Here is a 26434-nt window from a genome sequence, read left to right on the forward strand (position 1 = left end):
CTGCTTCAGAGTCTGTATCTCCCTCTCTCTCTGACCCTCCCCTGCTCGCACTGTCTCTGTCTCTCCAAAATAAATAAAAACCATAAAAAAATTAAAAAAAAAGATCTTCATTAAAACTAAATCTCATTTTTTGTCTTTATCCATCTACTTTTCTCTGTATAATTGCAGGTATAGGTGTGGGATGGAGAAGGATGCTTAGGACACTCTGGCTTCTTCCCATGCATGGGAATATGGCATTGATGCTGAGACCGAAATAAAAGCCAAGAGAATGATGACTGTACCAGTTCCCTAACATAGAACTTCTTAGGTTCTCCATGGATATGTACTCTGAAAAAAGGATTTAAGTGCTGAGTCCAAAAGGCTTATGACTCAGCAGATATTTTTCTGTTTTCTGGGATTCAGCTCGCCTAGTTTTACATAAAAAGTATCACCTAAGCCACTAGAGAATTAGGAGCCATGGAAAACTGGACACCTGATTGCTCCTAAGTTTTGAGTCCTTGGCTAATTAGTTGAGAACCTAATGTGGTAGCATATGGTTTCTTCCCCTCAACTTGTAACTCTAAAAATACCAGAATCTGATTCAGAAGAGGCATCTAAAATGCTGCTGTAGACTTTTCTTAAGGCGATGGTGACTTTTAAAATAACCTACAAACTACAGTTCCAAGAAGCTGTAGAAAATGACAAAAATCATCCACAGCTGAAGATGTGCTCAATTTCTCACCTAAGTCATAATAACTGTTGCCCATGAGTGGACGTTGGCATTCTCCAACTTGTATCTGATGATTAGCCATTTAGTTAATATCCACCAAGAAGAGGCCTCATGAAATGGCTTTAAAATTTAGTCAGAAAAGAATAGCACCATTAGTAATGGCCTTGACATCCAGCAAAGCCAAATTAAGCACTCAATCTGACATTTTATGGATAGTCTGTTACAGAGAGCCTCACGCTCAGTGGACGTTTGATAAGCATTAATTGCCTGGCTGACAGTGAACAACTATACATCTGTCTCATACAGAAGCTGCAGTAGTGGAATAACTTGGAGGCTGCTTTTATTTATTTACTATTTTTTTAATGTTTATTTATTTTGAGAGAGAGTCCACATGCACATGTGTGATCAGGGGCGGGGCAGAGAGAGGGACAATCCCAAGCAGTCTCTTTGCTCAACACAAGTCCTGTGTGGGGCTCGATCCTATGAGATCATAACCCTGAGCTGAAATCAAGAGTCAGGGTCCTAACCAACTGAGCCACCCAGGTGCCCCAATGAGACTGACTTTAGATGTCCTTTCAGATAGGGCCTCATGAGCATGAAAAGGTATGTGGATTTTTATTTATTTATTAATTTTAAATTAAAATGGCATCATAATTTCCTTTTAAAACTGAACACATTCATTAAAAATAGAATTCCCTTTGTCAGTTCTAGGTGAAGTGCCAGTTAATTGTGGTAGTGGCCAAAGGTTATTTCCTTTTGAAATAGAGAGCTGAGACCCTCTGAAGAAGCATTGTCATGTTCCCTTTTGAAATTGTGTGCAATCAGTGCCAGAGAAGTCATTGACGTTTCAGATAGGTCTGTTATTTTCATTATTGTTCTGATCATGCCGTGTATTCATTATAGTGAATGAACAGTGAACTCTGGTCTGCATTTTATTCTTTCATTGAAACTGATTCGCTTCTACCAGATATAAATATTATGGAGCTAGAAAAAAATATTTGTGATGTAATAATAACAGTCAACTCTTAAAAGTCATTTAATTTATGCAGTCATTGTACTAAGCTCTTTATGTATATTTGTTTCAAGTGTGTGTTGAAAGATGATTTCACTTTTCCTGTTATATCTTTTTTATGCTTTTAAAATGATAGTTTTCATGCTGTTTTATTTAAAATCACAGTTTTATTCATGCTTATTTAATCACAGTGATATAGTCAACCTTAGCTTCATCTGAAAGACAAGGACATGTTTGAAGGATAATGAGGCTGATGAAAATTTTAAACCTTTAGAAATTGAGTATTGAGTCAAAACAGATGGTTTTTAAAAGACGGGTAGGGCAAGACAGCTGATCATGTGAATCTGATGAATTGGTGTAAAGAATTATTGGGGTCCATAGATATGCCCTGTTCATCATTTTTATAAAAAAACTGATTCAAAATGAATTGTCCACACTGGGATGATCCAGCTGCTTGTCGAATCAATTGCTTTTAATTAGCCCATCTGGTGTTGATTGGGCTTGGGGCCTGCATGCCTGGATTCCTGAAAAATTGAGTTACCAGCATTCTCCTCATTTAGAGGCATGTGACTATAAAGTAATGAGATCGCCATATCATTCATACCACTTAGAAAATTACATATTATACAAATTATGTAAATTACATATTATACAAATTATATAAATTTTCATAGGATTAAAAGAAGTTCTTTGGGTACTTTTGAGAAGTATTAGAACTTTTGAGGATTCCTAAATTCTTTTTTTTCACATTTTGTAAGATAGGGAGACTTTGCCCGTAGCCTGCATGGACAGAGCATCAGATGTATTTACAGAAGGAGTGAACTTGAACACATGTGACAACCCAAACACTCCATATTAAACTGGCCTATTCTGCCTCGGAACAGGAAGGTTCTAGTGAAGTGGTTGCTTAGCAACTAATGGAGTTAGAAGAGACAATGCAGGGCTCTTGCCCTCCTCGTCTGCGTATAGCCAAATAACGGGAGGATGGCTTCAGTGTGTATTGCTGGGCTCGCAGCTGTAGACCAAAATGACGAATAAAATAGAAGGTTGAAGAGAGATGCCACAGCTGGGCTGGGCACCTCTGTCTGTGGTCGTACACACCTTATATAATGTTAGCATACTGAAGAAAGAGGTGTTAAGAGAGGACATTAAAAGAAGAGCTGTTGAAATTTTGGAGTAAAATTTTGAGTGGCCATTAACTCACACTGGGTTTTTAAAGAGAAGAATAAGTGATAATAAGGTAATTTCACATTATTAAACATTCTTCTAAAATGTTCTCTGTTGAAAAGAGGTAACAGATTTTATGTGATGATGTCATGAACAGTGTTTCAGCACTTGCACATGCGCACACTTTCTGATGCTGGGCTGGCACATCTGCTCCTGCTCCCTTTCTGTACCCACGACAGACATACCAGTGAGATCCTGACCACTCTCAGTTGGGTCTGGATGTGGGCTCACAGCCCTCAACCAGGTTCCAGGCGGCCACGACCAGTGTCATTCTTTATGGCAAATGGAGATTCATTAAAAGCTTCTGGTTTTTGAATTCCATAGGCATGAATCCGAGGGATTTGTGTCGCTAGAAGCTCTATGATGGCCACATGAAATTTTTCTTCAGGAATGTAAGATAAGAAGGAGGTGACCCAGAGAAAGTCAACCAGAGTAACTGGGCAAAGGAGGATGGTGTGACAGATTCCCTGAAGGCTGCTAACACTGCTACCATCCAAAACATAGGACAAGTTACTCTCCCAGAAGCCTTGTTCTTGAAACCACGAGTCTTCTTTAACTTTCATTTCCCAGGTAATTACCTCTCCTCCCACCCCCCAAGATGTGGCCAGTCTACTCTAGCTGGGATTTGGACTCCAGTCTTCTGCCCAGACTACAGGACTTCTAGCATTGGCCTTCAGTGCTAACATTTTATGAATCAGAGAATTTGGATTAGGTGCTCCTTTCCAAGAGGAGACTTAATAGCTGTAACCACATATCAGAAAGGCTGTTAGGCAGAAGAGACCGAATTTATTGAAATTTTACCAGGACCAAGGGGAGAAAGTTATCAGGAGGGTGATTATGATTCAGTATTCTGGAGGTAGTACTAATAACTTGTATTCTTATGTAAAGTATTGGCTATCTTATCACTTCAAATAAACTTAGGCATGCAAGGAGTTCCACAAGGCACAAGCTGTGCCTCTCCAACTTTAATGCACATGTAGGTCACCTGGAGCTCTTGTCACGATGCACCTTTGATCCAGTAGGTCCGAGGTGGACCTTAGATTCTGCATCTCTAACACGTTCTTCACTGATGCCAGTGCTGCTGGCCCAGGGACCACACATTGAGTAGTGAGGGGCCAGTGATCTCTGAGGTACCTTTCAGTTTCAAGATTCTGTTTAGAGAAGAGAAGCTAGAGTTTTAGCCATCATGCTTAAAACACACCCAGTGTTGGGCCGCCTGGGTAGCTCAGTTGGTTTAGCATCTGGCTTCAGCTCAGGTCATGATTTTATGGTTTGTGGTTTCGAGCCCCGCGTCAGGCTCTGTGCTGACAGCTCAGAGCCTGAGGCCTGCTTCAGATTCTGTGTCTCCCTCTCTCTATGCCCCTCCCCTGCTCATACTCTGTTTCTCTCTGTCTCAATAATAAACATAAAAAAAAAAACCCCACACCCAGGCTGACTTTGGTAAGCACCATTAAGAGCCTCTTCTGTGTCTTTCAGAGTCTTCCCTGAATGCTTATAGTGTAATCAACATAGAATCTCTCTCTCAGCCCGCTCTCTTTCTCCTATTTTTTCCTTCAAGGCCTCAAACTTTTCTGATATTACTGTCTCTGAAACTTTCCTTTCTTCATAGCTGCTCCCCCTGATTTATGCAGACTGTGTGTCACACCTGCTAAGTCACTCCTTGACACAGGCCCCAAATTCTGTTTTAGGACAGCTTGCAAAATGCAGGAAACCCCAGTTTGGTTTTAGTCAGTGTGTCCATAGTAGATTTGGAAAGGCAGGATTGTATCATATGAGGACAGAATAAATGGTGTCTATATGGGAAGATTCATTCAATAATGACTTATCAAATATATTCAGTAAAAAAGAGTAAGTATAATCCCTAAGTATCTGAAAAAGAATAGACTTCTTTACATGGTGGGTAGTGAAGTATTAAAATCCCATACCCAAGGAATATAGCCATAGACTAAAAAGTAACAGAAGCATGAGGAATGAGCAGAAGCCAAGGGATCTGAAAGGGTAACCCAAGGATAGAGCCAGATGTATGCCTGCCATTTTCCATTTTCCAGAGTAATAATAATTCACAAGCGTAAATACCATTTATGGATAACCTGCCTTTGTGATAAGCAACAGTTTCTGCTTTCACATTTACTGTAACTTTACCTAAGAAAAAACCAACCTGATTTGTGTCCTTTTTCCATTCCATTCCCCAAGAAGACCCAAGCAGATGAAATATGATCACATCCAGGAGGAGGAAAATTCTAAGAGAATGCCTGGCTAGCTCAGTCAGTGGAGCATGCAACTCATGATCTTGGGGTTGTAGGTTTGGGTCCCACACTGGGTGTAGAGATAACCAAGATTTTAAATAAAATATATAAGGGGCACCTGGGTGGCTCAGCGGGTTAAGTGGCTGACTTCAGCCCAGGTCATGATCTCACGGTTTGTGGGGTGGAGCCCCACGTCAGGCTCTGTGCTGACAGCTCAGAGCCTGGAGCCTGCTTCTGATTCTATGTCTCCCTCTTGCTCTCTGACCCTCCCCCACTCACACTCTGTTTGTTTGTCTCTCAAAAATAAATAAACATTAAAAAAATTAAAAAAATAAAATATTTAAACCAAATATTTTAAATATTAGAAAAATAGGATAAAGCATAATCATGCTGGTTTTGAAGGGCTTATTATCACCATGTAATTAAGAAGCAACTGTGCCAAGAGCAACGCTGTGAAATACAGATAGATTCTTCGAAGAAATAAGTTACATATTTGAAGATGTTGGGGAAAATCAGTATGTTTGACAGTTTTTAGCATACAAGGTGAATTTTTCTTTATATGGTTAAGCTAAGAGAAAACTGGTTTTTTAGAAATATTAATTTTTGCTGCCTAATATGTATAGTAATGTAATTTGCTGTTTTCATTTGTTTTGATATTTTATTCTCTGAGATGCTTACTATACTGTTTTTGTAGAAGAATTAAAACAGCCACAAAATATTTTGGGGAGAAAACCCTCCAATGAAACAGCCCCACTGTTTCAGGCCATTAAGCTCCCCAAATGGATTGGATTGCTGTTGCATTTGAGAGATTTCAAAAAAGGTAAATAGTTCAGGTCAACTGTCATTAGGACGCTTCTTTCCTCAATGCCAGGGAAATGGGCAATTGTGGTTAACTGAATAGTCTCATTAACTGGGATTTACTATCCATTCTATATGTGAGGTATAACCAAAATGCAATAAAAGATAATCACCATTAACACTAAATTGAGCGAAATGTAATCTTTGTTGATTCAGAATTTAGCTCGACTCTGTAATGCCACATGGCCATTGTAAACAATACTAATTATACAACATTGAGCATATAAAAGATGTAGGGGATCAGGCTGATCTGCTGCAATCATTATAAGTTGCTCTTTTCAATAACTTCCTTAAACATGTTTGTTTACTTTTATTTAACTCTCTCATAAAAGATAAGGGTTGAATGTGGCCAAAACACTGCAAGTTATTTCATCCAGAAAATAATTTGGATTCCTGACAAAATGAAATTCACAGTACATCTTGCCCATGTCCAGTGCAACTCCAAAGCTCCGCATAGCTTACCAGGTGTAAAGATGATATTTCACCAACTTTAAGTGCTTAAGAAAAATCTGTTGTTCTTCTCCTCTTTGAAGATATAGTAGAATTTCCATCGGTCAGTTTTGTGACATAATACACCGACTGAAAATTGGTTGTAGTTCATCTTGTGACCGCATGACATCAACGTGACCCAGAGAAACTGAATTCATGTACTGTGATTTTAAGACTCAATTTGTGTCATTTCCGTGTGAAATACAGGAGGAATGACACACTATAAATCAGCAGTTCTCTCTGTGGTAGGCACCTAAGGTGGATTGTATTCTCACACACTGGATTTTCAATTAGAAAGATTTGTGGTGGCGCTAGCACATTATCAGCCAAGAGTGATCTGTAAATCTCAGCCTGGCCAAGTCTCTCCCAAAGGCAAAAACAGTGTGAACCAAGGAAGAATCTGTGCAATGCTTCTATATTTCTTAGCAGAACCTTATCCCATGCCTTGGCAGAATGTTGTGGCTTCATAGAGGGCATTACCATATGTTCTTACTTTTTTCTAAATGTCTAGCTTTGAACTAATTTGTATTTAGCTTATGGTAGATGTTCTTTCTCTTTAACTGTAGCTACTTTATCTATTTGTCTAAAACACCTTGCATCCAGAAAATTTCTGCCTATGTCTGATTCATTATTTTTGTTTATGACCATGTGGAACAGTTGGACATCATCTGCAGCTGCATCATCTATCTGAATTTTTGAAGAGCATGTTGGTTCATATATATATTCATTCATTCATCTATTGCATGCATGCTGTGCTAGGGTCTAGGGGCTCTATGTTGAGGAAGGAAGATATGGTGTCCATTTTCACTGAGTTTGCAGTTCACCTTTTCAGGACATTCACTGCTAAAAGAGCACTCATGGTCCCATCACCACTTTTGCTACCAAAGGACACTTTATCCTTCCCTGTGGGCTCTAGAAGTTCTCTTGACATTTCACAAGGTTCATAAGCTGATGAATGATTGGGTTCTTCCTTATTTTGGTGGTATCTAATGAGGCTTTTAATTTTTTTCCCTTTATTTTAGAGACGGAGGGAGAGAAAGAGTGCACATAAACACTCGTGTGCAAGCAGGGAAGAGGCAGAGGGAGAGGGAGAGAGAGAATCCTAAGCAAGCTCTATGGCCAATTAATTTTTGACAAAGCAGGAAAGACTGCCTCTTTAGCAGGTGGTGCTAGGAGAACTGGACAGCAACATGCAGAAGAATGAAACTAGACCACTTTCTTACACCATACATAAAAATTAACTCAAAATGGCTGAAGGACTTGAATGTGAGACAGGAAACCATCAAAACCCTCGAGGAGAAAGTAGGAATAAAACTCCTAGACCTCCACCACAGCAATTTCCTACTTGACACATCCTCAAAGGCAAGGGAAATGAAAGCAAAACTGAACTCTTGGGACTTCATCAAGATAAAAAGCTTCTGCACTGCAAAGGAAACAATCAGGAAAACTAATAGACAACTGACAGAATGAGAAAAGATAGTTGCAAATGACAATGACATATCAGATAAAGGGCTAGTATCTAAAATCTACAAGGAACTCACCAAACTTCACACCCACAAAACAAATAACCCAATGAAGAAATGGGCAGAAGACATGAACAGATACTTTTCAAAAGAGGACATCCAGATGGCATACAGGCACATGAAATGATGCTCAACATCACTCATCATCAGGGAAACACAAATCAAAACCACACTGAGATACCACCTCATGCCAGTCAGAGTGGCTAAAATGAACAAATCAAGAGACTATAGATGCTGGCAAGGGTGTGGGGAGATGGGCACCCTCCTACACTGTTGGTGGCAATGTAAACTAAACTGGTACAACCACTCTGGAAAAGTGTGGAGGTTCCTCAAAAAACTATCCATAGAACTCCCTTATGACCCAACAATAGCACTGCTAGGGATTTACCCAAGAGATACAGAAATACTGATGCACAGGAGCACATGTGCCCCAGTGTTCATAGCAGCAATGTCAACAATAGCCAAAACATGGAAAAAGCCTAAATGTCTATCACCTGATGAGTGGATCAAGAAGATGTGGTGTATATATACACAATGGAGTACTACATGGCAATGAGAAAGAATGAAATATGGCCATTTGTAGGAAAGTGGATGGACCTTGAGGGTCCATGCTAAGCGAAATAAGTCCGGCAGAGAAGGACAAATATCATGTTTGCACTCATAGGTTTAACAGGAAAATAGGAGAAACCTAATGGAGGACCAGAGGGAAGGGAAGAGGGAAGGAGAGTTGGGGAGAGAGAGGGATGCAAAACTTGAGACACTGTTGAATGCTGAAAATGAACTGAGGGTTGAAGGGGAAGGGGGAGGGGGAAAAAGAGGTGGAGGTGATGGAGTAGGGCACTTGTGGGGAAGAGCACTGGGTGTTATATGGAAACCAATTTGACAATAAACTATTTAAAAAAAAGAACTAGGATTATAATTACAAAAATAAAGTAAAATAAAATAAAATAACCATACTACCAATTTGGAGTTCCTTAATTGCCTGTACAAACATGTACATGATATATGTACATTATTCAAGGGGTTGTGTTCTCTCTGACTACTAAGTTCAGTAGCTCCCTGGTTGAGGATGCCTGTTCTATGCCCCTTTGCTGTGGTTGCTTTTGAAAAACCCTGAGGAAAACAGACTCAGAAAACCCCCCTTGGCAACTTGTTCTGTTATTTAGCCTTTGCTCTGAGGGACTTTTTACATTTCATTAACCCAGATAATTCTTGTGCAGTTTGAGTCATTTCTGTCAGCAGTGGAGTTGATGGAGAGAACAGCTGGACACCATTTCAGGTGCTGTTACAACCTGGAAGATATGAAAAAATATTCATATCAGAAATATATTAAAAATTGAAACAACCCACATAATAAGAAACAGACATTGAAAACAACTGAAATTTCTTTCAGTTTTTTTTAGTGCTATAAGAAATCTAGAAGTAAATTCAGAATTATATAAATTGAAAGCTTTTTTTATTATGACCTATGATTTTTAGCTTTGAAATTTTATTGATTTATTGATTTAATATTTTAAGTAGGCCATGGCCGCCTATGGCTTGAAGTCATGATCCTGAGTTCAAGAGCCACATATTCTACTGACAGCCAGCCAGATGTCTCTAGTTTTGAAATTTTAGATGTTCCACAAATGCATAAACAATCATTTACATCAAAATCAATTTTCCGATAGCCCTTTTTATCTATAGCTGCACCTCAATTTAAAACAACAACAATAGGGGCACCTGAGTGGCTCAGTCCATTAGGCATCTGATTTCAGCTCAGGTCTTGATCTCATATTCCATGAGTTTGAACCTCGCATCGGGCTCTGTGCTGACAGCTCAGAGTCTTCTTCAGATTCTGTGTCTGCTTCTCTCTCTGCCCCTCTCCTGCTTGCAGTCTCTCTCTCTTTCAAAAATAAATAAAAATTTAAAAAATCTTGGGGCACCTGGGTGGCTCAGTCGGTTAAGTGTCTGACTTTGGCTCAGATTATGATCTCACGGTTCATGGGTTCAAGCCCCGCATTGGGCTCTGTGCTGACTGCTAGCTCAGAGCCTGGAGTCTGTCTTTCAATTCTGTGTCTCCCTCTCTCTCTGACCCTCCCCTGCTCATGCTGTCTCTCTCTATCTCTCAAAAATAAATAAAACATGTTCTAACAATTAAACAAATCTTAAGCTTTTGATCCATGAGCATGGATTTTTTTCCATTTCTTTGTGTCTTCTTCAATTTCTTTCATTAATTTTCTATAGTTTTCATCGTACAGGTCTTTTACATCCTTGGTTAGGTTTAATCCTAGGTATTTTATGGTTTTTCATGTAGTTGTGAATGGGATAAGTTTCTTGATTTCTCTTTCTGTTGCTTCATTATTGGTGTATAAAAATGCAACTGATTTCTACGTTGATTTTGTACCCTGCGACTTTGCTGAATTCATGGATCAGTTCTAGTAGGCTTCTGGTGGAGTTGATTGGGTTTTCCATGTAGAGTATCATGTTGTCTTGGAAAAGTGAAAGTCTGACTTCATCTTTGACAATTCTGATGCCTTTTATTTCCTTTTGTTGTCTGATTGCTGATGCTAGGACTTCCAGCACTATGTTAAACAACTGTGGTAAGAGTGGACATCCATGTCATGTTCCTGATCTCAGGGGGAAAGGTCTCAGTTTTTCCCCATTCAGGATGATATTAGCTGTGGGCTTTTCATAAATGGCTTTTATAATTTTTAAGTAAGTTCCTTCTATCCTTCTTTCTCAAGGGTTTTTGTTAAGAAAGGATGCTGTGTTTTGTCAAATGCTTTTCCTACATCTATCAACAGGACCATATGGTTTTTATCTTTTGTTAATGTGATGTATCACATTGATGGATTTGTGAATATTGAACATTGTTAAAATGTTATTATTACTCAAAACAATTTACACATTCAATGCAATCCCAATCCAAATTGCACCAGCATTCTTCTCAAAGCTAGAACAAACTATCATAAAGTTCATATAGAACCAAAAAAACCCCCGAATAGCCAAGTAATATTGAAGAAGAAAACCAAAACGGGAGGCATCAGAATCCCAGACTTTAGCCACTACTACAAAGCTGTCATCATCAAGACAATATGGTATTGGCACAAAAATAGACACATAAACCAGTCGAACAGAATACAGAACCCAGAACTGGACCCACAAATGTATGACCTATTAATCTTTGACGAAGCAGGAAAGAGTATCCAATTCTTGGATGGATAAAAGACAATCTCTGTAACAGATGGTGCTGGGTAACTGGACAGCAACATGCAGAAGAATGAAACTAGACCACTTTCTTACACCATACATAAAAATTAACTCAAAATGGCTGAAGGACCTGAATGTGAGACAGGAAACCATCAAAATCCTAGAGAAGAAAGCAGGAAACAGCCTCCTTGACCTCAACCACAGCAATTTCCTACTCAACACATCCCCAAAGGCAAGGAAATCAAAAGCAAAAATGAACATTGGGACCTCCTCAAGATAAAAAGTTTCTGCACTGCAAAGGAAACAATCAAGGAAACTAATGGCAACTAATGGAATTGGAAAAGATAGTTGCAAATGACATATTGGATAAGTAGCTAGTGTCCAAAATCTATAAGGAACTCACCAAACTCCACACAACCTAAAAACAAATAATCCAGTGAAGAAATGGGCAGAAGACATAAACAGTCACTTCTCCAAAGAGGACATCCAGATGGCCAACAGACACATGAAACGATGCTCAACATCACTCATCATCAGGGAAACACAAATCAAAACTATACTGAGATACCACCTCACGCCAGTCAGAGTGGCTAAAATGAACAAATCAGAAGACTATAGATGCTGGCAAGGATTTGGAGAAATGGGAACCCTCCTACACTGTTGGTGGGAATGTAAACTGGTGCAGCTTCCCTGGAAAACAGTATGGAGGTTCCTCAAAATATTAACAATATAACTCCCCTATAACCCAACAATAGCACTGCTGGGGATTTACCCAAGGGATACAGAAGTGCTGATGCATAGGGGCACATGTACCACAATGTTCATAGCAGCACTTTCAACAATAGCCAAATCATGGAAAGAGCCTAAATGTCCATCACCTGATGAATGGATTAAGAAGATGTGGTTTATATATACAATGGAATACTACATGGCAATAAGAAAGAATGAAATCTAGCCATTCGTAGCCAAGTGGGTGGACCTTAAGGGTGTCATGCTAAGCAAAATAAGTCAGGTAAAGAAGGACAGATACCATATGTTTTCACTCATAGGTCTAATAGGAGAAACCTAACAGAGAACCATAGAGAGGGGAAAGGGGGGAAAAGAGGGAGAGGTGGGGAGATAAATCATGAGAGACTCTTGAATACTGAAAACAAACTGAAGTCTGAAGGGGGAGGAGGAGAGGGGAAGGAGGGTGATGATCATGGAGGGGGGCACTTGTGGGGAAGAGCACTGGGTGTTATATGGAAACCAATTTGACAGTAAGCTATAAATTAAAATAATAAAAAAATAAAATATTTGTTTTAGTATTATGTGGTAGAAAATTTTTAAATTTACATATCATGAAAAAAATAAAATGTTTACTTTAAAGTACTTTAAATTTTATATAAATAAATACTAAAAAAATAAATAAATAAAAAAATTTAAGTAACAACAAATCTCCAGAGACTAGTATTCGTAATGTATTGCTGCTTTTAACCAAAGAATACATAAGAAAAGTAGAATTCTATTTCATTGTTATTATGGTATGGAAGTTTCACTAAGATCTTGCCTTATACAGGCTATGCTGAACACTTCATACATATACTATCATCTAATCCTCAAACAAGTTAATGAAGTGGGTACAGTTTTTGACCCCATTTTTCAGACAAGAAAAGAAAGAGAGGCTACATGTTTGTTCCAGTCACTTGCTAGTGTTTATAATCAAACCCAGAATAGTTTGGTTACAAGTTTGCCCTTAATCTCTGTGGTTCACCAAACCAAGGATTATGTGACTTCAGATGCAGTGTTCTTAGCCATTCATGTAGTACCTTAACTTCTTGTGGCACTAGCAGCAAGCCAAATCAACTCAAAGTAAATTTCTGAAAGTAAAATATTCTGAATGCTATTTAATATATTAATATATTTGTGTATAGTACACATTACATACTTTCAATGCCTTTAGGATATTTTGAATATTATTTTTTTATTTTCTCAAATTGCAAACATTTAAATATTCTTTAGATTTCTCAAATGATAAGAAAGTAATAATTTGGTATTTCTAATGATTAAAATTTTAACTATAAATTAAGCTAACAAAGACAATTCTATTCGTTATGAGATCTCAGAACTCTCAAATGCAATGAGATAGAAATGATGATCTCTGGAAAGAATAATAGACCATCGGTGAATACCACCATTCAGTATATATTAACTTAAAATATATAGAATTGTGAGGATCAAAAGTAAATTTATCAACATAAAAATTGCTAAGGGGTAAGTAGTGACAAAACAAAAAAATTACATTTCTAAAATTAAAAAAATTTAGTGTGAATTAAAAATTACCATATAGAAGAGTGAGGGTTTTCCCCCTACTTTTTAATTTTATCTCTTTGAAGTTAGCTAAACTGTACATTCTGAAGGGACCGTACCCTTAAGACTTCTATCACTTCTGACACTAGTTGCAAGTTTGAAGGGATTCCTAAATCTATTCTCACATTCAGTAATTCACTAGGAAGTCTCACAGGACTTTCTGAAAACTTTTATACTCATGGAAATGGTTTATAACAGGGAAAGGAAACAAATTGGAATCAGACAAGGAAAGAGACACATAGGACAGAATTGAGAATTTGCTGGTCGTCTGCCTCTGTAGGATCATAACATTATCTCCTGGCTACGCAAAGTGACTAAATGCACAAAGGACTGCCAACCAGGGACACTCACCCAAACTTTTGGTGTCCAGTTTTTATTGCGGCTCACTCACGAATTGCCATTGTGACTGACCTTTTGTCTCCAGCCTCTCCTAGAGGTCAGATGAATGTCTTTAGTCTCCAGTTCCTCTGGAGGTCAGAACTGATATGGTGTGGCCCAACCATCCTTGTAAATCATGTTGTTAGACTGTCATCGGCCAAAGTTCCGACAAACAATGACACTCCTGTCAGGCAGGATATTCCAAAGGCCTGGCAATCACCTTCCAGAAGCCAAGGGAAAAGACCAGAGCTTCCTTTGCATAAGGTTAATTCTTCACTATATAGATGTATACTTCCTAAATAGTGCATTTCATCATTGGTAACCCGGAGTGGATATTCTCTTTTTACCTGATAAATCAAACTTGTTACAAGTGTACAAATTACCATGGGGATTTTTTGTTTTTGATTTCGGACAGGAAGCGAGCCAATGCATTTTTTTTTTTGTAATTTGGCAAGTTTTCATTTTTTTAATTTTCAAGCTTTCACTAGACATACTGATCATCCTCTAGAACTGATTTTCAGTAAGTTGGCCATTTGGAGAATTGGTTTGAGGACAAATTGATTTTCACTAAATAACTTGGTGGTTCTCAAACTCCAGTGAGCGTCAGGGTCACCTGGATGGCCCATCAAAACACATATCACTGGGTTCCACTGTGAGTGTGTCAGTAGGTCTGGGCTGGAGCTCCCTCCATCAGGACTCTCAAGTTCCCAGTGATGACAATGTTGCCAGGCCAGGGGCCACATTTTTAAAACCCTTAGAACAGAGTATATGATATGGCAGGTGAGAGGAATGAGGTGTGTCATTAAGATGAGGCAGAAAAATGCAGAGAAGTCAAGAGACAAAGGTGCTACTGTCCATGTTTTGTTGGCAAGTCGGAAGTGCTCCACATTCCATGGTAGCAGTGAGATCCTGGACTGAGAGAAGGAGTTCAGTGAGTGAGCCTAAACACAGCCACCCCAAAGAACAATTGTGGGATTAAGTGGGACTCTGGGTGAGGTGTTTGGTGCCATTTGTGTGTTACTCTGTTTAGACAGCAATGTGATTTGTGGTGCTTTTTGTAGAAGCATTTCAAAAACCTTTAACCTATACAATATATTTCTTTTCTAGTCTCTCTAGGACTTGTCTTGTTCCCTTGCTTTTTAAGTTCCATAACTCCCCATCCCTTCCTTTCTCTCCCATCTCAGGCGATGTTCAGTCTCTGTATGGTGGAAAGTGGAGCAGATGAGGTCAGCTTACATGGTGTGACCAGCCTTGGCTTAAAGCAGGCCCTGGAGTTTGCATACACAGGACAGGTATGGTACTACTTTTCATCTGAGAGGTTTAATATTTTAACTCCAGCTGACTAGGGGGGATTATCTGTGAAGTCTGAGGTTTAGGTGTTTTTCTTTTCATTTTTTTATTATTAAAAAATTTGTTTTGTGTCTTTATTTTGAGAGAGACAGAGACTGAGTGGGGGAGGGGCAAAGAAAGAGGGAAACACAGAATCTGATGCAGGCTCCAGGCTCTGAGCTGTCAGCACAGACCCCGACGCAGGGCTTGAACCCACGGACCGTAAGATCATGACCTGAGCCAAAATCAGATGCTTAATTGACTGAGCCTCCCAGGCGCCTGTTCTTGTTTTATATTTTGATGTTTAAAAAAAAGTTTCACATCTCCTTAGTTTTATAACTAAAATGATGGAAAGGTAAGTAAAGCAATTTGATTTTAAATAGGACCCAGGGAACATAATATTTTAATCTGAGCTCAGTGGCTTGCTGGTGTAATTTTAAAATATCCTAAAGGACTGTCATATGAGAAAGAGTTTGCAAAATAACTTGAATCGTTTTTACTGAAGCTCTATTACTTAATCATGACTTTATTGGCTTAAAAAACTTTAACACCCTGAGAAACCATGTCTAACATCTTGGCACCCTATCCTCCAGACATATCTCAGATTCCAGGTCTCAAGTAATAGTTATAATGTGATGGTTTGAAAGCCAAAATTGTTCATCATTAAAATTGTCGTAGAGTTTACAGGGATCTCCAGAGAACATCCAATTTCTTATTTTAATGAAAGAATAATAATGAGAACTAATAGAATGTGAGTCAGTATATGACTATCAGAGAAAACCAAAATAAGATTGCATAAAGACCATATGAATCTAGATCAGAAATATCACTGTTCTTTACTAGTTTTATTTTACTGAAACAATTATTAGAAGGCCCAAAACCTTCCTTTTAAAATTATTTTTAATTGAGATATCACTGACATATAACATTATATTAGTTTTAAGTATAGAACATAATGATTTGATACATGACCTACCATAAGTTTAGTTAACATCCATCACCATATATAGTTACAAATATTTTTTTCTTGTAGTGAGGAGTTTTACAATCTATTCTCTTAGCATCTTTCAAATATACAACAGTATTATTAAGTATGGTCACCAAGACTTCTTTTATCTACACCTGGAAGTTTGTAGCGTTGACCCTCTTTACCCATTTTACCCACCCCCAACCTCCCATTTTCATTTGAGAACCACTAAACTAAATCAATCCACGTACTGACTGGATATTAATCCTCTTTAATAAAGTTTTTTTGTTTAATTCTGTTTTATTTAACTTATATTTAGTGTCCTCTGTGCTAAAACAGGGAGGCCCACACCCTGGTGGGGAAGAGAGGTATACACATAATCATACATCCTCATTGTGTTGGGAGATATAATAGAAGCAGAATACAAGATACAGTAGAGACAAAAAGGAGGATGTGTTCACCTGGAGCCGTCAATACAAACTTTCCCAGAGAAGGTGGTATTTGAGTCTTGAGGAATGTTGGGAGTTCACTTTTCTACTAAATTTTCCTCTTTAGAGGCCTATTAAACTATGGTATTATCCATTTTCTTTTCTAGAGCTAGTAGAGTTCGAAGTATAGAACTAGTCGAGTTTGAGGTATGTTTCATAGAATAATTGAGGCAAAGTCTAGTAGATGAAATGAAAATAGTAGGTAGAAAGGAAAAAAAAACATCCATCAAGTAGTAGGTGCAAAGGGAAATAGAAAGGAGTGGATCACAAATTCAGGGTCAACTCAGCCAGATTTCATGCCTTAGGAAATTCAGGTGGACAGTTCTTGTTCACAGATTTGCCAAAACAGATTCCTAATGAGGTGAGTAAATAACATGTTGTATGATTTTTGGTTTACAGATGTAAAGACAGATAGATACCTGCTCTAAATTGTGTTTTGTGTAGATTTCTCTCTTCACATCTGAAATATAGTCACACCTGCATTTGCTCATCCCTAAAGTACTGATAACCCATAGGTCATACTTTGATGGTGTGAAATGGGAATGAAATAGTAAATCTTGTGTTTTCTTTTGATAAAACTACCCAAGTAAGTCGTTTTTGCACTTAGCTGCATTAACAACTAAATGGTTTAAGCTCAGAAGCTTTGGGCTGCAAAGCATTTAAATTACTCATGAACAGAAGGGCACAAAAATTGCTATAAAGGCTGAGTTAAAACATGCATACAGATATAAGCGGCTGTCTTATTGTTTGCTTTGATAACCGTATAGTTTCTTTCACAATTATATGTATACATATACATATATACATACATATATATGTAATACCTATAAGACAAAGGATTTGTGAAACATGAACTGAAAGGGACTTTTCTGAAGAGTAAGAAAACTGTTTGGGAAGAAGTTTGCAACCGTATCTTATTGCTTAGGAATCATAACGCTCATATTCCAGTTTTATGAGGAAAAAGGAAAGCCAGTAACTGTTAAAAAAAAAAAAAAGCAAGCCCTAGGGCCAGACCCAGAGTTGCATTTATTCTGCCCAATGACCCGTTTCTGATGCGTCCACCCACAGAGCGGCAGCCAGCCTGCAGCAAACAGCAGTAACTCATCTGTTCAGATTGTGTGCTGAGGGACAGGAAGTGGGCTGGCATTTCATGGAGCATCTTCTGCAAGAGCTAGGGCACTACCCTAGGCACTTTATGTGTGCTCTTTGACTTCCTCTTCTAGACAGCTCTGCGGAATGCAGTGACCCCATCGTGAAGATGATGGGCCCAGTAAGGTTCAGGGAATGACTGAAATCATCTCCTAGTACATATGGACTCAGTAGGTCAAGTCAGTCTTCTTAACTTCAGGTCCATTGTTCTTTACTGATGAAAGGTTAAGTCATGTTTGTTCTACTTTGTTGAAGGAGGCAGGGAAGCATTTGGACATTTTAGAGAGTGACCTGTTATGATGGTTCTCTCATCCTGGGGGCCTTTGCAACTCTCGGTTCATGAGGGCTCCAAGTTGCCACACTGGTAGTGTGATTACTCTTTGCTGCACAGCAGACATTGGTATAGTCTTTATTGAACAACATTCATGGTACTTTGTTTTCTGAAACACCAAAATGACTTTATAATAAATCTCTTTTCCCTTTGAGACATGAACACAGATAATGGCAGAAAGTGAAATTGCAGTATGCTTGGGAAATGCAGAAAGCTGCTTTCTCTTATTATGGAATCAAAGTTAACATTAACCAAAGACTTTGGCATAGGGAAGCAGGAATAAAAGCATAGCTCTTCCGCTTCTTAATTGCTATTTACTATTGTGGAAATTCGCTAATCTATTGTCTTTAGCCATGGTATAGATTTGTAAAAAAGAGGGTTAACATTGAACTTCTCTACCGATAGCTATTTCTACTGACAGCTGATTATACCTTTAGTCAGTGGTAGTAAGCATAGTATAAAATATAAGTATTTTAAGTGTCTGAAAATTGTTGCTGTCTTGGGAGATACATTGGAAGTAGAGTGGGTGTGATGAATGAATGCTGCCACGTGTGACAAGACATGTGCATGTTCCTCCTACACCCTGCTCTAAAGCATAGCCTTCTTAAACTTGGTCACAGATTTCATCCAGGAAATTTTAAAGAAAGAGCAAACTTTTCTTCTGATGCTAATACATCCTCTGAAAATGCATGCCCTCTATTACTAAGAAGCCTACACAGGGCTGGGCAAGCACATGCTCTGCCTTCCCACTGATGAGAGATGTGCCCCTCCCATGGGCACGCCCTGCTCGGGGCACAGCTTGTGCAGAGGCTGGGGTGCATCGCAACCCTGTGGGTATCTCTGCACAGCCATATAGAGCAGAAGCAGCCATAAGGGGCAAAGGAGCCAAGCTCCTCTCTAGGTCCTGTTCTGGGCTGGCGCTGGGAGCTAGGTCAGAAGCAAATGGTGTGATGTAAACTGTCATGGGGCAGATCTGCCCTAGGGAGGAAAGGACAAAGTAAACCTAAGAAAACACAAAGTCTCACTTAATTTGGTGGGTGAGACTATCTGTTACTTTGGCCTCCCTCAGCCTGCTCACTTTCCAACTCTGGCCAGGAATTCATTTATGTTTCAGACCAGGAAAGGAGAAGGGGAGGAAGAAGAGACAAAAAATAGGATTCTGGGGGCACCTGGGTGGCTCAGTAGGTTAAGCATCTGGCTTCAGTTCAGGTCATCATCTCATGGTTCCTGGGTTTGAGCCCCGCGTGGGGCTCTGTGCTGACAGCTAGCTCAGAGCCTTGATCCTGCTTCAGATTCTGTGTCTCCCTCTCTCTCTGACCCTCCCCTGCTCACACTGTCTCTCTCTGGCTCTCAAAAATAAATTAAGAAACATTTTTAAAAAAAGGATTCTGATGGAGATGTTGCCTGGGCGGAGGATTGCAGTCCTCACTAGACGAGAGGTCAGCCACTCAGGAGTCAGCAGGTGTTGTTACAAAAGCCCAGAAGATAGTGAGGAACAGTTAACACCAACACCCTTCTGTAAAGAGAAGAGCCCTACTTCTGGAAGGATGTGTCTAACCTCAAAGATCCTAGAATAGGCCCCTAGGAATTTGAGTAACTAAAGACCAAAATAGGAAGCAAACAGTCCTGAGAACCACAGTAAAGTTCACTGTTGCATACTCTGGCTATGATAATGTTAAGGAAGATAGGCTGTATGCCAAGTACTGTGCTAAGTACCTTTCTGAGGGTGAACCGAGGGGTTAAGTAAGCCTAGTTAGCTTCCTCCGACTTTCCGGAGAACTGTCATCCTGTTCTGTCCCTTACAGTTTTGAGAGGGAAACTATTCACCCAGTGATAGTGACATTTGTTGTTCCTTTTAAAATTCCCCACCTCCAGGTATTGCCAACTTTGTCAACCATGAGCCAGTGTCATATCTCAGTGTCTGAAGAAAAAGGACTCTTTGGTATCCGTATGCCCTTGATTTTCTCTTTATTATTCGGTAACTCCAGCCTTGGTTTTTCATCACAGGGAAGAACCCATGTCCTTGGGACTCCCGTCCTAATAACCTACCTCATACCTGGGGAATGCTTTAGTACAATCTTCACAAGGATATTTTTGTAACCATTAATACTAATATTTTAAAGTCTTAGGAAATGTAGAAAATTATATACTCTATTAAGTGAAAAAATGTTATAGCTATCATTATGGTTATGTAAAAATATTCATGCATCAGAAATTGTAAACTCAAGGAAACTATCCCTTAGTATTCATGGTCTGTGCAGCACAGCTTTTCTTCCTGATGCTGATTTGATTCCTGAATAGGTTCACATTATTTCTTTACATGGCCCTGAAATGGCATACACTGTAGCATTCCATTTTGGTGATCATTGAAACTATATTCATTCTCTGCAGCAGAATATTTTTCTCTGTAGACCTGAGCACTCAGACCCAGCAGCAAAGTGACAGGAGTCTTAATTGGAACTGCTTCTCCTGGACTATCCCTTCAGGGATAGATTTGTCACTTTCCATGCAAAAAGTCCTCGTAAGATTTACTTATAAACATAACCTAGTTGAACTAAATGGTAGCACATGGACAAATCTGGGAGAAATTTTTCTTAAATGCATCTCTGGGGAGGGAGCCACGTTCAAGGCTATTCAGTGATTTAAATATTTTAGCTCTGAATCCTTTCTTCACCGGCCAGTATCTACAGAAACCTGACAACCAAAAGTCCCCCAGGACCCCTGCACCATGCCCCAGGCTTGGGAGAGCACAGTCATAAATCCACATTCTCAGGAAGAATATTTTGAACTGTGCAGAAAGTGATCCATTTCTCCTCCTCTTACTTCTTGTCAGAGCTGTGCCAGAGTCTATACTGGAAGGTTTGAGAGCAAAATGAAGGAAGTTTGCATTTCACCAGTGAATTTTGGTTACTTGGATCTTTTGGAATGCTGCTTTATTTGCCTTTGGAGAGATTTTCTCTTTTATCAGTGGGTCATTGAAACACACACACAAGCAGATGTGTTCCCTTCCCGGCTTATGGTTTCAGGGTGAAGATGTCACATGTTCCCATTCACGGTTTCACAGGAAGTGATCAACTGACCTGATAGACAAGAACCATATGCCAAATGGAATTTTGGTGGCTCCCTAAGTTGTTAAGTAAAACAATAAACCTTGACATGTTTTGGTGGTCAAAAGTGGTAAGGACATGTTGGGGACCTAACCTTCTTTCCACATTCCTTGTGAAAAAAAATGAAAAGGGAGATTTTAGAAGTCCAGGTCCTGACTGACCCCCAGAAGCCTACTTTTTCTCAGTTGAGGGACCCAAAACCTGTTTAAGGGGAACAGTTGACTCAGACAAAGTGAAGTCATATGGGAGGACCTCTTCCACGTAGGGCAAGATCAGTTCTAATTAACGGTCTCTACTTCTCACCAACCTATTTTCCCATATTTGGCCATCTGGTCAGAAGGTACTCTGGTGTAGTTTATACTGCAAGAATTATAAAGCCATTTGCTCAGCACATCCACATCTAAAATATCTCTGTGTGACAAAGTGTAACTGTGGTCACACTTCTGAGATCTGCTTTCATTTGGTAATAAAACTGATACTTTGATGTTTGAAAAAAAAGTTTCCTGACTTTTCCTTAATAATTTGCAAGTTTGGGTTTCTGAGGTGTCTTATAGTCACTTTGCAAAAGCAGAATGGCTCCCTCAGAAATGCAAAAATTAATTCAGGTGCTAAGACTGGTAATGCCACACATACACACACCAAAGAGGATATAAAAAGGTTTATTACTCACACATTGAGGCTTTCTGGGGAGAGCACGGTGGCTCTTAAGCAGGGTCAAAAGATGGCTTTAGAGGGAAAGTAGGGGATGATTGGCTTTGACCATGGTGGTCAGGGGATGGAGCTGGAGGATTCTCCGCTCAGGCAGGAGCTGGTGTGGTTTGAACTTTCTGCTAGCACCAAGGGAGAGAGCTCTCAGTCATTCCTGAACTTTTTCCCAGATGCAGGGCCAGTGGGGGAGAAAGAGGGCTGGGAATTGAAAGCTGTCAGTAGGCAAACGTCAGAAATGGAGTCAGACCTCAGTTACATTAGTCTAGCATTCTACTTGAGTGAGAGTCATGTTTTATTTTAAAAAATGTTTAAAGTGTTGATTTACTTATTTTTGAGAGAAAGGGAACATGAGCAGGGTAGGGTCAGGGAGTGTGAGAGAGAATCCCAAGCAGATTCTGCACTGTCAGCTCAGAGCCCCATGCAGAGCTTGATCCCGTGCACCGTGAGACCATGACCTTAGCTGAAATCAAGAGTTGAATGCTTAACTGCCTGAGCCATCCAGGCACCCCGAGAGTCCTATTTTAGGCATAGATATTTTCCTTTGAGATATTATGAAACTCAGTCACTTAGGAAAACAAAATGTGTTTAAACAGTATGATAATAGCATATTTGCTCTTTCTTGGCATTAATTCTGTGCTGAGGAGCCCATTTGTGGGTCACGGTGGTTAAACTCGTGTAGAAAATGTGAATAGTGAGCACACGATGAGGGTCTCTAGATATCTGAGCTAGCATTAGACGACAAGGGTGAGGGTGGCCCCTTGTCTTTATTATATGCAGCTCCATTCAGATGAGCTGGATTTGTTGCCTCTCTCTACCCTCCTTCTAACTCTTTACCTCCCACCCTCACCCTACTGCCAGTGTAGGGAATAGAAAGAGAACTACTTCCTGTACCCTCTTGATAATGGCCCTGTTGTCATAAGTGGGGCAATAAACAGTCAGCCCTTTTCTAGCCAATGTCCTCTAAAGTAGAGTCGGCTGATAGCCAGCAACTTAAAATAGTAGGTCAACCCACTTAGTTAGTTTAGGGTAGATTTTGCACTTCTGTGCACTTGTTTCTTTTGGATGTTTTAGCAGAAAATATCATTGTCAAACATTTTATATTTTACAGTGTTCATCGTAGACTTTTCCTTTGCTATGGTGGATGAGCAGTAACTCTTGTTTTAGAATATTTCAAGCAGAATTCAAAGCAGAATTTCTAAAGAGTGTTCTTTCTTGATCATTGGAATTTGTGAGTGTTGGCTGCACTCTGAATCCTCCCCTAAGGGAATCCTACCCTTATTTTAGGTACTCCATCCAATCCCCTGTGAGTGGAGGGAGGTCAATCATTCATTTAATGGAGAAACTTGATTAGCTTATTAATTTTCATAAGAAGATGTCAGCCTATTGATGGCTGTTTAAAGTGCATAAGCTTTTCCCCTGATTCAGCAAAAGAGCATAATTTCAGTCCAGCCTCAGACTGTCTTCTGGAACAGCTCTTACTAAAGGTTCATTAGGGAGAAATTATATACATAATGGATTTCCAGAAGATACACAGTCTGTCTATCATGCTTGGTGATTCTCAACATCAGGCTTGGTGAGTCTCAACGTCATCTATTAGGCCTTAATATAAAAACACTGCATTGAATGCTTTAGGTTATCCTGAAATGAAATTCTTAGACAGTATAACTTACCTACATACATTACTCTAGATATCCATAAATAACCTTAACCATATATTGAGAATAAATAAAAGGAAAGAAGGTATAACAGCAATAATATGGATTTCAGTATATACATGCTGGGACATGATTCTTTCAGAAAACATAATGGAACGATTTTCTAAAATAGTAAAATTGCAGACTTTTCTTGGTTTTTATTGTGGTAGCACTCCTGGGAAATTCAGTGTTATCTTGACACCAAACAAAAAAATTGTGTTTATATGTAAAACAGGGTTAGATTCTGGGCTGACTTTTATAAATAAGTTTGTCACTTGCGTGCATGTCCAGTAGGCCATTCAGATGTGCAGGACATAGGGCATTTCTGTGGTTGGTGACTGTCCTGTATGTTGTATGTCATCTAGCATCCCTGGCCACCACCCAGGAAGTGCCATTAGTGGCCCTCCTACTGGGACAACCAAAAATACCTGCAAAGAATTCCATATTGCTCCCTAGAAGGTTAAGAACCACTGACCAGCTGTTGTAAATTTTATACTTGGATCAAGATAGAAAAGGAGAAAACTGAATGTCTGGGTTTTAAAGAATCTCTTCGTTAACTTTTACTTTTCATGCAGTGTTTTATAAAAGACATTTTTGATGGTATTGACAGAATCACCAGGTAAGTCATCCAATGACGCTCTTCATGTCTGCAGGAAAATTTGCATTAGATCTCAGGGCCTGGAGAAGCTAGCATTTGCTTTAGTATTTGTATCTTTTTATCTTGTATTAGGTTACATTTCCCTTTTAATTTGATTGTAGGAAGCTTAGAGCCATGTCATGGCCTACTTTGAAGAGTTACAAAGATATAAAAGCATATGTATGTATATCCCTCCTTTCCTGATCTCCCATTACTTTTTGTTTCCGGTTTTCTCTTAGGTTGAGTGGTTTCTGTTCTTAATTTTTAAATGCTTGTTTTGATGCCTCAGATCCATCTCAAAATGAGATGCCATATAAGTAAATAAATAGGGTAAGTAAAGAGATTGGAGACCTCTGAAAGTCTTCGAAATCCCAGAGGTACTCTAATGTTATTTGTGGGCACGAATAAAGTGGTGCTAAACCCGATTAGTTCTGCCTTTGAAAATGAAGTGTCTGCAAATTCCCCCAAGTTGTTCCATAAATAACCCATTCCACTTGCTTTCTAAAGTTTTTTCCATTTTTGTTTTCAGCCCTAAAAATAGGGCATATCGTTTTTCACCTTTGAAAATGGAAAAAAAAAAATCATCCAAGGGGCACCTGGGTGGCTCAATCAGTTAAGCCCCTAACTTCAACTTAGTTCATGATCTCACCATTTGTGAATTCCAGCCCCATGTCAGGGACTCTGCTGTCTGCACAGAGCCTGCTTGGGATCCTCTACCCCCTCCCTGTTCCTTCCCTCCTCTCTCTCTCTCAAAAATAATAAAATAAACATTTATTAAAAATCACCCAAATGTTTACACAAACCTAAATAGGAACAAAAATGAAAAGTAATAGTCGTCCAAATTCTGTTCACCCAAAGTCTAACTTACTTGCACATTATATGTTGTCTCTCTCTATTGTTTTTCTTTTACTTTTTCTGGCCTTTAACCATATGCCTAAGTAGTTTTATATAAATTTTTGTGATTATAATTTACTTAATTTCTTCTCTGGAATTAGATAAAAGTACATTTTCCCACAGTATATAAATTCAGTTTCTTTACTGGAGTTAGATAAAAGTATATTGACCCCAAAATGCTGCCTTATTGTAATCTAGTTTTTTCATTCATTTGGATTATTTTAAATAAATTCACCGGCCTAGAATTACTTGATCAAAAGGAGGAAAGTTTTTGTTTTTGTTTTTGTTTTGTGATAACTGCCTTCTGAAGGAGTTTTGCAATAGTTGCTGTTGGACAATGAGCTTTTTAAACTTTTTCCTTTAAAATGGAATTCTTGAGCCCTCTGCTGGAAGCATTTAGTATTTGACTGAAGGAGTAGCATCTGGAAGTTTTACAATTCCAAAGGTAGGATGTTTAAAAAGAAAACAACTTGGTAGCAAAAATATATGGTCTCTGTGGTTGATTTCAAAGATAAAAAATCAGCCAAACAAAACACTTGAGATTTGTTTTACAAGTTGGTATTCCATTTGAATAAGATAATGATGCAGACATTCAAATGAAGGACTAATTTGAATACACTGAATGTCCTAAGTTAACTTGGTGAGCATTTTATTTCTTTTGTATACGTCACAAAAAATATCCATTTATAGTTTATTCTCAAATTGAGAGCCACTAACTCACCAAATACTTAATGAGCACTTATTTTTTTATTAAGACCGTGCTAGATGCTAGGGATGCACTGAAGAAAAAAAAACAACTAGTGAATGCTTTCTCAGAATGGACTGAATAGTGGTTGGAAATGCCAGATCAGCTCATCATTGCATTTATTAGGGGCCTGAATTATTTGTGTATAGGGAGCATAATGAAGTCCCTGAGGATGTTTGATGCCCCAAAAGTTACACTAGTTCTAATAGGAGAATGAATAATTGAGCCTTCATAGAATACTTCATGGAGTCTACCTGAAAAAGAACAGGGTAATTTGCATTTTACTTTGCAGGAAGAAAAATACCTATTTGGTATGTCATCATTGAATAGATACAGCTCTTGAAAATTGATCACAGCCACGCATGGGTTTGGTCAGGGTGGAAATAGTTTGGCATAACCCAA

General features: G+C 38.9%; 1 protein-coding gene across 2 annotated transcripts in view; it reads left to right on the plus strand.

Moving 5' to 3' along the window:
- The window catches only part of KLHL32 (kelch like family member 32), a 253306-nt gene that overhangs the window by 86947 nt on the left and 139925 nt on the right, over positions 1-26434 (plus strand). For both annotated transcript variants that reach the window (XM_029944612.1, XM_029944613.1), the window contains exon 4: positions 15168-15275. In XM_029944612.1, the coding sequence (XP_029800472.1) occupies positions 15168-15275 (108 nt within the window). The remainder of the gene's footprint in view (positions 1-15167; positions 15276-26434) is intronic.

The sequence above is a fragment of the Suricata suricatta genome, chromosome 7 (genome assembly GCF_006229205.1).
Source record: "Suricata suricatta isolate VVHF042 chromosome 7, meerkat_22Aug2017_6uvM2_HiC, whole genome shotgun sequence".
Classification (NCBI taxonomy): Eukaryota; Metazoa; Chordata; class Mammalia; order Carnivora; family Herpestidae; genus Suricata; species Suricata suricatta.